At 36.0% G+C, this 12,500-nt stretch overlaps 2 protein-coding genes across 13 annotated transcripts in view; one reads left to right on the forward strand and one right to left on the reverse strand.

Moving 5' to 3' along the window:
• LOC144975943 (E3 ubiquitin-protein ligase PDZRN3-like) overlaps positions 1-12,500 on the forward strand; it is a 509,994-nt gene that overhangs the window by 367,384 nt on the left and 130,110 nt on the right. For all 12 annotated transcript variants that reach the window (XR_013646001.1, XR_013645999.1, XR_013645998.1 and 9 more), the window contains one exon: positions 6,538-6,899. Coding sequence is in view for 7 of the 12 variants with exons in the window: in XM_078920167.1 (XP_078776293.1) it covers positions 6,538-6,899 (362 nt within the window). In the remaining 5 variants the exon portion in view is untranslated. The remainder of the gene's footprint in view (positions 1-6,537; positions 6,900-12,500) is intronic.
• The window catches only part of LOC144975946 (uncharacterized), a 551,710-nt gene that overhangs the window by 61,143 nt on the left and 478,067 nt on the right, over positions 1-12,500 (reverse strand). The gene's annotated exons all lie outside the window — the stretch shown is intronic.

Raw genomic sequence — 12,500 nt, forward strand, 5'->3', positions numbered from 1 at the left:
TGCAACGAAATAAAATAAGGGTTTTTGAGCGTAGATTAATAGAGATGTGCATTTGTATCGAGATATGGATGTCATATTAGATATTAATTTCTTCAATGTTAGAATAATTCAAAGACAAATTGAGTAAATAATAAAGGAGTGATTACCCATGAAAAATAAAGCAATGAAATGAAGAAACGAAAAATATATAACATAAATAAATTAATTTAAAAAATAAATGAATAAATAAATAAATCAATTCATAAATAAATAAATAGATAATTAAATAAATAGAGAGATAAATCAATAAATAAGTAAATAAACAATATATATAGATAATTACAATAATTAACCAAGCAATCAAATAAATTAGACTGTTCTAATTACAGTGCCAGAAAAAAAAGAGTAGGTACAAATTACATAAAGAATTTTATCGACAGGATTACGTTAAATTATATATATATAAATATATATATTATAAATATATATATATATATTATATATATTTATATATATATATATATTATTTTTTTTTTTTTTTTTAAATTTTTTTGGTGTTTTTGTTTTTGTTTGTTTGTTTGTTTGTTTGTCTATCTGTTTTCCCTCCGCTCCCTCTTTTTTTTTCTCTTTCTGTCTCCCTCTTCATTCTCATTCTTTCCCTCTCCTCTCTCTCTCCCCCTCTCTCTCTCTCTCTCTCTCTCTCTCTCTCTCTCTCTCTCTCCACTCTTTCTCTACCCCTCACCCCTTCCCCCCCCCCCAACCATATCATTATCTCCCATGCTTTTTTTTTCCTTTGTTTTTTTTTTGTGTTTTTTTTTTAATATATATTATTATTAAACGAATTTTTAAAATGTAACTGGGTGACAATGTAATTTGTGAGAAGAAAAAAAAAAACCACCCCAAAAGAACAACAAAAATTTGTTTTCAATTCCACAAGGTGTAGAGATAGCCTCGAGACAAAAAAAAAATTGCTGGGGGTTTTTGGGTGAGAATTGCGGTTGTGTGTGTGTGTGTATGTGTGTGTGTGTGTGTGTGTGTGAGAGAGAGAGAGAGAGAGAGAGAGAGAGAGAGAGAGAGAGAGAGAGAGAGAGAGAGAGAGTGAGTGTGCGTGTTTGGCAATGGTGGGTGGTGGCAGTGAGGTCCATTTTGAATGAAAATGGGACGAGGAAGATGGTTGAGTGGGTGGTTGGTGGTTGGGTTGGTGATGGTGATGGGCGTCAAACTTGGTGGTCGCCCAGCCAGGCCAGCAGACCCAGACCCAGGCCGTCCGTCCATATGGCGTACCCCTATTGCCATCAAGTATGCATGAGCCTGGCGTGAGATGAACCACTTTGATGGAATTGGATTTTAGCGAGGCTATTCTTAACTTAATCCAGCCAGCGACCGACCCTCAAAATCGCTGATGAAATTAAAACAAAAAAAAAAAAAAAAAAAAGTATCTGAATAGTTTTGTTTAAAAAAAAAAAAAGAAAAAAAAAAGAAAGGGTTCACGCTCCATTGAATTTGTCAGTCCAGCAGGTTGGAACAGAGAGAGAGAGAGAGAGAGAGAGAGAGAGAGAGAGAGAGAGAGAGAGAGAGAGAGAGAGAGAGAGAGAGTTCTAGGAATAGGTTAATAAATAGTTAGCAAGCTAGTTAGGTAGGTAGATAGATAGATAGATAGATAGATAGATAAATAGATAGATAGAAAGATAGATAGATAGAAAGATAGATAGATAGATAGATATAATGATTGATTGATTGATAGATAGATAGATAGATAGATAGATAGATAGATAAAAGATAGATAGATAGATAGATAGAAAGATAGATAGATAGATAGATAGAAAGATATATATATATATATATATATATATATACAGATAGATAGATAGATAGATAGATAGATAGATAGATAGATAGATAGATAGATTGAAAGATAGATAGATAGATAGATAGATAGATAGATAGATAGATACATAGATTGAAAGATAGATAGATAGATAGATAGATAGATAGATAGATAGATAGATAGATAGATAGATAGATAGATAGATAGATAGATAGATAGATCGACAGATATATAGTTATATATATATATATATATATATATATATATATATATATATATATATATATATATATAAGCTTCCGTTATCTATCCAAAGGGGGACAATTCCTCGAAATATTTAGAGTTTCAACCAACATAATAGAACTCTGGATAGCTTACTCTTGGTACTTCGCTCTCATTGAATATTATACTCTTGGTACTTCGCTCTCATTGAATATTATACTTTTGGTACTTCGCTCTCATTGAATATTATACTCCTGGTACTTCGCTCTCATTGAATATTATACTCTTGGTACTTCGCTCTCATTGAATATTATACTCTTGGTACTTCGCTCTCATTGAATATCATACTCTTTGTACTTCGCTCTCATTGAATATTATACTCTTGGTACTTCGCTCTCATTGAATATTATACTCTTGGTACTTCGCTCTCATTGAATATTATACTCTTGGTACTTCGCTCTCATTGAATATTATACTCTTTGTACTTCGCTCTCATTGAATATTATACTCTTGGTACTTCGCTCTCATTGAATATGTGACCCTTCGCCTCAAAACAGTATTAAGTCGGGTTGGTTAAGATGTTGAAAATTGAAATTTATAGCCAGAAATATCGTGTTGAGTTTGTATGTTTTATCGAGGAGAATGGAAATCATATTTTAGGGTGCTAATGCCAACAATTTATATTTTGACCAGTTTTAACATTTAATTTTGCTTTTAAGCATCTGGTTCCTTCCGACATAATACCGTTTTGAGACGATGGGTTACATATTATACTCTTGTTACTTTGCTCTCACGGATTAATAATACTCTTGTACTCTGTACCTATACGTCTATTTATTTTACAATGACGTCATCGGTATCTATATTTTCACACAAAGATTATACGCGAGTGAAATCGCATACCCATTTCTCTTGTTGTTTTTACGAGCTAGATATATCTATCTCAAGATATCGGCTTTAGATAATTACACAAAGGAAGGAGAACTTCAAAGGAACAGAGTGGAGAGAGAAATATCGGTGGGGTGTGTTTATCTTATTGTATGAACGCTGTTTCTCTTTCCAGTTCTCACCTTATTGGCTGGAATTCTACAGTTACTCAAGTCGGTATTTGTTTTGTGCTGGAAATTCTGTAACAGATACTTTTCTTTTCTGAGATGTTATTTAACTCATTCAACCCTAACACCGACTTTATCCGTAGTTTACCCGGGTTACTTATAATAAATACCCCATGCCCATTTATTACATTTTTCTGAGACAAATTATAGGCGTATAACAGCTAAAGTTTTTAGTTTTTACATGTTAGTGGTAGTTGAATAAAACTATCTCTCTCTCTCTCTCTCTCTCTCTCTCTATATAATATATATATATATATATATATATATATATATATATATATATATATATATATATATATGTATATAATCTCATTTTAACACATTTTTTTTTAAAGTAGAAAAATTCTCTGAGAGTCCAGATAGTTTTTTGTTTTTTTTTAAAATGATTTTTTTAATAGCCCAATATCCACTAAACGTGCTCAAATCGCTTTACAAGTGGTCCCTGGACAACAGCAACACTTAACATGTAGGACGGGACATGACGCCTGTACTGTTAGGCGATATTACAATTTTTTCGGACAGAGACAACGCTGTTAACGACCAGGTACTCATTTTACACCTGAGTAGTACGGTGAGAGAATGTCGTGCGTAAAGAGCTTTTATTCCAAGGACTCAACTATACGCCGAGCGAGTCTCGAACCCAAGACCTTCCGATCCGAAATTGAGTGTCATACCACTAGACCACATAGCTGCACGATGTACGATGTAAACTTATCACTACGGACTCAAACCTGGGTCGTTTGCTTACCGTTGTAAAGCTCTTACCAAACTGACGATGGTTCGGGTTTTATTTATTTTTATTGATTGATTGATTTATTTATTTATTTATTTATTTTTATTGATTGATTGATTTATTTATTTATTTTATTTTTGGTATGTTTGTTTATTTCTTTCTTAAAAATAATTAATCTTTTTGTTATTGTTGTTGTTGTTGTTGGTGTTGTTGTTGTTGTTGTTGTTGTTGTTGTTGTTGAAATGTAGGTCGCTTGTAAGACGTGTGTACCGCTTATACAAACAGAGCCGACAATAAAATATTATCTGTTATTACAGATACAGATACAGTACGATGGACTACTGTGATTCATTCACACATTATTAACACCTTTACAGTAGCATAAACCGTCGTCGTCTCGCCTCGTCTTGTAATCAGGTACTCATTCACACTTCGTTTACTGAGGAAAATTAGACAGGTCGTAAAACACGATAACGAGGCTACTATGAATCTCTATAAAGAAAGATAGATAGATAAATAATCTGTTTTTCGTTCTTGTTTTTTCTTTTTTGTTTGACATGTCTTGTATAGATAGAATGCGCTTGGCCAAGGAGTTCACAACATTGCCATCCGGAAGTATAACGGACCAACACACAAACTCTGTGTAACAATGAACTTTTATAGTCTGGTTAATACAGTTTAGTGAGAACAACTCACAAACGCGGATGGCAAGAACAATAACAAAGGCCTGAATGACGTCATCTGCATACTATCTATAGATAATTCGACGATGACGTCACTCAGGTCTTTGTTATTGTATTTTTTGGCCATTCGCGTTTATGAGTAATGCTCACTGAACTGTATTAAACCTGGCTTTCAACGTTCATGGACACACACAGTTTTGTGTGTTGGTCCGTTATACTTCCGGATGGCAATGTTATGAGCTTCTTAGCCAAGCGCATACTATCTATAAAAATAAGGTATAATCTATAATCGTTGTAAACCTATATATATATATAATATATATATATATATAATATATATATTATTCTAACCCAGTGTATAAAAAGAAAAAAGGTATCATCTTTAACCATTTAAAATCTATATATTATTATAAATCATTTCAGCCCAGTGTTGATGCTATACATTTTGGTAAAATACTCATTAGTTCGGTCTACTATATCAACCGTTACAACACACACACACACACACACACACACACAATATCATGTGTAACCCTAAACGTTAACAGTCTGTTAGAAGGATTTAAAGTGAGAATTATCACACAAATCGCGGTAAAAAAACAACAACAAAACAATAACAAATACCCGAGTGACGTCAGCTTCATTCATTCTATAACGCTGCTGTTGGATTTTTAAAAAAGCATTGTTTGATTAAAGATCGATTTTTTTCTTTGTCGAATTATGACTCCGATATTGATTTCGATTTTTTTTTTCAAAGCGGAATGTTTGGAGTGTGTGGGGTTGGGAAGGGGGAGGAGGATTATATATATATATATATAAAAGTAATATATAATAGTGAGAGAGAGAGAGAGAGAGAAGAAGAGAGATAGAGAGAGAGATAGAGAGAGAGGGGAAAGCGTGACGAAAGAGAGAGAGAGAGAGCGAGAGAGAGAGAGAGAGAGAGAGAGAGAGAGAGAGAGAGATGGAGTTAGGGAGAGAGAAAGAGCATGAGAGAGAAGAAGAGAGATGAGGGAGAGAGAGAGAGAGAGAGATAGAGATAGAGAGAGAGGGGGGGGGGCAGAGAATGAGAGAGAGAGAGAGAGAGAGAGAGAGAGAGAGAGAGAGAGAGAGAGAGAGAGAGAGAGAGAGATCGTTGGATAAAATAAAGTGAACCATTTTTCTTGTTAAATTGAAAACAAAACAAAACAACCCAATCGTGTGAAGAATTTGTTGTCGTCGTTGATGAATTTGTACTCGGTAACATTGTAAGATATTACGACTAGAGAGAGGTGATGTTGAGTACACAATGCATGTTACGCATGAGCGGACTGCTCACTCGATTAATTTTGGACTGTGGCTAATAATAGGCAGGTTAGTTCAGCAGGTTGCATTCGATACGATATTATACTCCGACATCGATGTGTGGGTGTAAGATCTTTGATATTGAATGAAGCCGATGGTTATCTGGCGATTATTGTGATGGTGTTATTGTGATTGTTAATTTGTTATTAATTAAAGACATCATGAAGACGGAGGGAGGAGGTGGGGAGGGGGGGGGGGTTGTATTGCATTTGGGGGGAGGCCGGGGGTGGAGGGTGAGGGTGCTGCTTGTTATTGTGGTTATGTAATGGTTATAATAATTTTTAAATCTTGAGAGAAATTTGGCGGTATTATTGAGGAGATAGGAAACTTATTGAAATCTTGTGTTTGTATTTATTTATTTATTTATTTATTTATTTATTTATTTATTTATTTATTTATTTATTTATTTATTTATTATTTTTATTTCATTCGTGTATTTATTAGTTACTAATTAATAAATATTTATAACTTGTTTGTTTAATTTATTCTTTTAACATTTATTTACACATTTTTGTTTGTGTTTGTTTGGTTGTTTATTTATTCATTATTCATCTATCCACATTAATTAATATATTTACAAATTCCACTATAATCAGATAATATAATAATAATATTGTAATTTCTTGTCATCCCCAGGTGAATGGACAGGACCTCTCTCAATCGAGCCACACAGAGGCGGTGGACGCTTTTCGATCCGCCAAAGAACCGATCGTAGTGGAAGTCTTACGGCGGAACAGCAGCAAAACTCACCACCACCAACACTACCAACACCATCACCATCACCACCAAAACAGCAGCAACAGCAACAACAACAACAGCGCCCACGGCTACAGTAGCATTGGAAATAGCAGTAGTTGTAGTAGCAGCACCAATAGGGGTATGAAAACTCGCTGTCCAGTCATGGTGTCAATCGGAACACAAACCGAGGAGGATTTTTACTGTTACAACAGACCTCCGACTCCACCCCCTGGATTTTACACTATTCCACTCAACACTGGGTGAGTAGTTTTAACATTTTAAATGTCCATTTTTTTATCTCACAAAATGGTATAGATAGTTCTTAGTTGACGTCATTCAGGTCTTTGTTATTGTTTTTTGCCATCCGTGTTTATGAGTAGTTCTCACTAAACTGTATTAACCAGATTATACACTTTCAACGTGACACATAGTTTTGTGTGTTGGTCCGTTATCTACAGATAGAACGAAGATGACGTCACTCATGTCTTTGTTATTGTTTTTTGCCATCCACTTTTATGAGTAGTTCTCACTAAACTGTATGAACCGGACTATACAAGTTCATGGTTACACATAGCTTTGTGTGTTGGTCCGTTATACTTCCGGATGGCAATGTTTTGAGCTTCTTAGCCAAGTGTTATAGATAGTATGCGCTTGGCTAAGAAGCTCATAACATTGCCATCCGGAAGTATAACGGACCAACACACAAAACTGTGTGTATCCATGAACGTTTATAGTCAGGTTAATACAGTTCAGCGAGCATTACTCATAAACGCGGATGGCGTGTGTGTGTGTTTGATTGTGTATGTGTGTGTGTTTGATTGTGTGTGTGTGTATGTGTGTGTATGTGTGTGTGTTGATGTGTGTGTGTGTGATGTGTGTTTGTGTGTGTGTATGGTGTGTATGTGTGTGTGTTTGATTGTGTGTGTGTGTATGTGTTTGATTGTGTGTGTGTGTGTGTGTGTGTATGTGTGTGTTGATTGTGTGTGTCTGTGTGTTGATTGTGTGTGTGTATGTGTGTGTATGTGTGTGTGTGTTTGATTGTGTGTGTGTATGTGTGTGTATGTGTGTGTGTGTATGTGTGTGTATGTGTGTGTGTGTTTGATTGTGTGTGTGCGTGTGTGTTTGATTGTGTATGTGTGTGTGTGTATGTGTGTGTGTGTTTGATTGTGTGTGTGTATGTGTGTGTCTGTGTGTGTGTGTGTGTTTGATTGTGTGTGTATGTGTGTGTCTGTGTTTGTGTGTTTGATTGTGTGTGTGTATGTGTGTGTGTGTGTGTTTGATTGTGTGTGTGTGTGTGTGTGTTTGATTGTGTGTGTGTGTGTATGTGTGTGTATGTGTGTGTGTGTTTGATTGTGTGTGTGTGTATGTGTGTGTATGTGTGTGTGTGTTTGATTGTGTGTGTGTATGTGTGTGTATGTGTGTGTGTGTTTGATTGTGTGTGTGTGTGTATGTGTGTGTATGTGTGTGTGTGTTTGATTGTGTGTGTGTATGTGTGTGTCTGTGTGTGTGTTTGATTGTGTGTTTGTGTATGTGTGTGTATGTGTGTGTGTTTGATTGTGTGTTTGTGTATGTGTGGTGTATGTGTGTGTGTGTTTTGGGATTGTGTGTTTGTGTATGTGTGTGTTTGTGTGTGTGTGTGTTGATTGTGTGTTTGATTGTGTGTTTGTGTATGTGTAGTGTGGTGTTTGATTGTGTGTTTGTGTATGTGTGTGTGTGTTTGATTGTGTGTTTGTGTTTGATTGTGTGTTTGATTGTGTGTTTGTGTATGTGTGTGTGTGTTTGATTGTGTGTTTGTGTATGTGTGTGTGTGTTGATTGTGTGTTTGTGTATGTGTGTGTGTTTGATTGTGTGTTTGTGTATGTGTGTGTGTGTTTGATTGTGTGTTTGATTGTGTGTTTGTGTATTGTGTGTGTGTGTGTTGTGGTTGTGTAGTGTTGTGTGTATGTGGTGTGTGTGTTTGTGTTTGGTGTGTTTTTGTGTTGTGGTGTGTGTGTTTGATTGTGTGTGTGTGTATGTGTGTGTGTGTTTGATTGTGTGTGTGTATGTGTGTGTTTGATTGTTTGTTTAAAAAATATTTTTTTTATAATTGAGCTAAAATATGACGCAATATTATCTACTAAACGTGCTCAAAGCGCTTTGCAAGGTGTCGCTGGCCAACAGCAACACGTAACATGCAGAACGAACATGACGCCTGTTAGGCGATTTTACATTTTTTTTTTCGGAAAGAGACAACGCTGTTAACGGCCAGGTACAGGTACTCATTTTACAGCTGAGTAGGGCGAGAGAATGTGAGTAAAAAGCCTTTTTTTTCCAAGGACTCAACTATGCGTCGAGCGAGGCTCGAACCCAGGACCTTCAGATCCGAACGCGAGTGTCATACCACAAGACTACATAACTGTTTGTTTTTGTATGGGGAAGCGTGACTCAGTGGTACGGTCTTTGCTTCGTACCCGGAAGGTACCGAGTTCATCACCCGCCGCGTTGAGCTAGTCACCTCGCCCTAGCTCAATTTGCGGCGATGTACTGCGGCTCACGCCTGGGTTATTCCAGTCTTCCGTTGGAATAGACCCTAGAGAAAAATTTCCCCTATGGGATGAATAAAGGGAATTTTTTTATTTTTTTTTTATTATTTGTTTGTTTGTTCGTGCATGTGTATGTCTAAATGCGTGTGTGTGTGTGTGTGTGTGTGTGTGTGTGTGTTTGGGGTTGGTGGAGGGAGGGAGGGAGGGAGGTTGATGTATTATACTATATATATATATAATATATATAATATATATATATATATATATAATATATTATATAGTAATATAATATATATATATTATATATATATATATAGCTATATTAAAGATCAGCAACAACAAAGCACCGATAGGCGATAAGGTTTCAATACAACCGTTGTTTACCTTTGATCAAGGGTTGGCGGTTTCTGATAATATTGTAGCTTTGCTGTAGCGGTGTCTCTTTGAAGTTAATCCTTTCATCTCTCCAAGGTAAAGAAACGATCACAGAGATCAGATCAGGAGTCTATCACAACGTCGTTTATTATGATAATAATACTAATAATACGTATAGATAGTATGCGTTTGGCTAAGAAGCTCACAACATTGCCATCCGGAAGTATAATGGACCAACACACAAAACTGTGTATCCATGAACGTTTCTGGTCTGGTTAAGACAGTTTATCTCTCCCTTTCTCTCTCGTCCGTCTCTCTCTCTCTCTCTCTCTCTCTCTCTCTCTCTCTCTCTATCTCTCTCTCTCTCTTTCTCCTTTCTCTCTATTTCTCTCTCCATTTCTCTCTCTCTCTTATTTCTCTCTCTCTCTTTTTTATTTTTCTCTCTCTCTCTCTTTATTTCTCTCTCTCTCAATCTCTCTCTCTTTCTCCTTTCTCTCTATCTCTCTCTCTTTCTATTTCACTCTCTTTTCTCTCTCTCTCTCTCCCCTCTCTCTCTCTCTCTCTCTCTCTCTCTCTCACCCCATCTATCTCTCCCCCCCCCCCCTCCACCCCCACCATTTCCTTTTTACACAATATACCTTATTATCCCGCCATTCTCTAGATACAAACAAGTAACTGTTTAATTAAGAATTTATTATCAGTTGTTGTTCTCTTTTGAAGTTTGAGAACTGCCAGAGACAACCTGTGCGTTACATTCAGCGCCAATTCCGCGTCCAGGTGACTCTCCTCTCAATGACTACACACGGTGATAAGGGTGGGACCCTGGGATAACAGTAGTTCTGCATAGGAAACTGATTTTTTAAATTTTTATTATGGTCGTGTTTGTTTGTGTGTGTTGTGTGTGTGTGTGTGTTGTGTGTGTTTGTTTGTGCGTGTGTGTGTGTGCGTGATAATGTTATACACCTAACAATATTGTTATCATTTCTTTACTTTGGTTCCAAGAATTGTCCATTAACACCAGGGCCCCTGAGATCCGTGCTCAGGAAACTGATTTTTTTTTAATGGTCGTGTTTGTTTGTTTGTGTGTGTGTATGTGTGTGTGTGTGTGTGTGTTTGTTTGTTTGTGCGTGTTTGTGTGCGCGCGATATTGTTATACATCTAACAATATTGTTATCATTTCTTTACTTTGGTTCCTTTGTCCGAAAAAAAAATGTAGTATCGTCAGTCACGTCCGTCCTAAATGTTAAATGTTGCTATTGACCAGGAACCCCTTGTAAAGCAAAGCGCGTTGAAAATATTTTAGTGGATATTGCGCGATATAAAAAGGCTCAATTTTTTTACAAAGAATTGTCCATTAGCATCAATAATCTGTAAGGCCATACAGGACAATTTCAATCAAAAACTGGTTATTTATAGGAACTCTCTGCTTTTTAGTTTAGTTCTTTTTTCCCACTTCCAATTTCTTAATTTTAAGATTTTATTTTTTCAAAGACTGGAAATGGAATAAAAAGCATCGAACAACCAAATACAAATTACTTAGACTCGTTGGTGAAATATTTAGAAAAAAATAAAGTCATTCCAGAAGGGACATTGGCAAACTATTTTTAGAACAAAAGAACAAACAAACAAAAAACAACAACAAAAAAAAAAAAACAGAAACAAAACAAATACAACGATACATCAAAACAGCTATTAAAAACAAAAGAAAAACAACAAAACAAAACAAGAAAACAAAGAAAGATAAACACATATATCTATGTACAAACACGACACAAACAAAATCAAATAGATATCTCCAATAACAACAACTCGTAAACAAAATTTTAAAAGAAAAAACAAACAAACAAACAAACCCGAAAGTAAAGAAAATTGAAAAAAACTAAATGGTCATGCTAATGAAAGCTAATGAATAGACGTTAAAAGAAAATAGAAAGAGTAGAAAAAGCGTCGACCTTTCGATGCTTTTACAACAGAATGCAATTTATGGCGATTATTTTTCTGTTTTTCTTTTTATGTATTATTTTTAATATTTTCTCTCTCTCTCTCTCTCTCTCTCTCTCTCTCTCCTCTCTCTCTCTCAATCTATCTCTCTCTCACTCTCTCTCTTTCTCTGTGTCTCTGTCTATCTCTCTTTCTCTATGTGTCTCTCTCTATGTCTGTCTGTCTGTCTCTCTCTCTTTTTTTTTATTTCTCTCTCTCTCTCTTTATTTCTCTTCTCTCCTCTCTCTCTCTCTCTCTCTCTCCTCTCTCTCTCTCTTTCTCCTTTCTCTCTATCTCTCTCTCTTTCTATTTCACTCTCTTCTCTCTCTCTCTCTCTCTCTCTCTCTCCTCTCTCTCTCTCTCACCCCATATATCTCTCCCCCCCCCCCTCCACCCCCACCATTTCCTTTTTACACAATATACCTTATTATCCCGCCATTCTCTAGATACAAACAAGTAACTGTTTAATTAAGAATTTATTATCAGTTGTTGTTCTCTTTTGAAGTTTGAGAACTGCCAGAGACAACCTGTGCGTTACATTCAGCGCCAATTCCGCGTCCAGGTGACTCTCCTCTCAATGACTACACACGGTGATAAGGGTGGGACCCTGGGATAACAGTAGTTCTGCATAGGAAACTGATTTTTTAAATTTTTATTATGGTCGTGTTTGTTTGTGTGTGTGTGTGTGTGTGTGTGTGTGTGTGTGTGTGTTTGTTTGTGCGTGTGTGTGTGTGCGTGATAATGTTATACACCTAACAATATGTTATCATTTCTTTACTTTGGTTCCAAGAATTGTCCATTAACATCAGGGCCCCTGAGATCCGTGCTCAGGAAACTGATTTTTTTTTAATGGTCGTGTTTGTTTGTTTGTGTGTGTGTGTGTGTGTGTGTGTGTGTGTGTTTGTTTGTTTGTGCGTGTTTGTGTGCGCGCGATATTGTTATACATCTAACAATATTGTTATCATTTCTTTACTTTGGTTCCTT

The sequence above is a fragment of the Berghia stephanieae genome, chromosome 6, assembly GCF_034508935.2.
Source record: "Berghia stephanieae isolate SIO BIC M18660-M18661 chromosome 6, UCSD_Bste_1.3, whole genome shotgun sequence".
NCBI classification, from domain to species: Eukaryota; Metazoa; Mollusca; class Gastropoda; order Nudibranchia; family Aeolidiidae; genus Berghia; species Berghia stephanieae.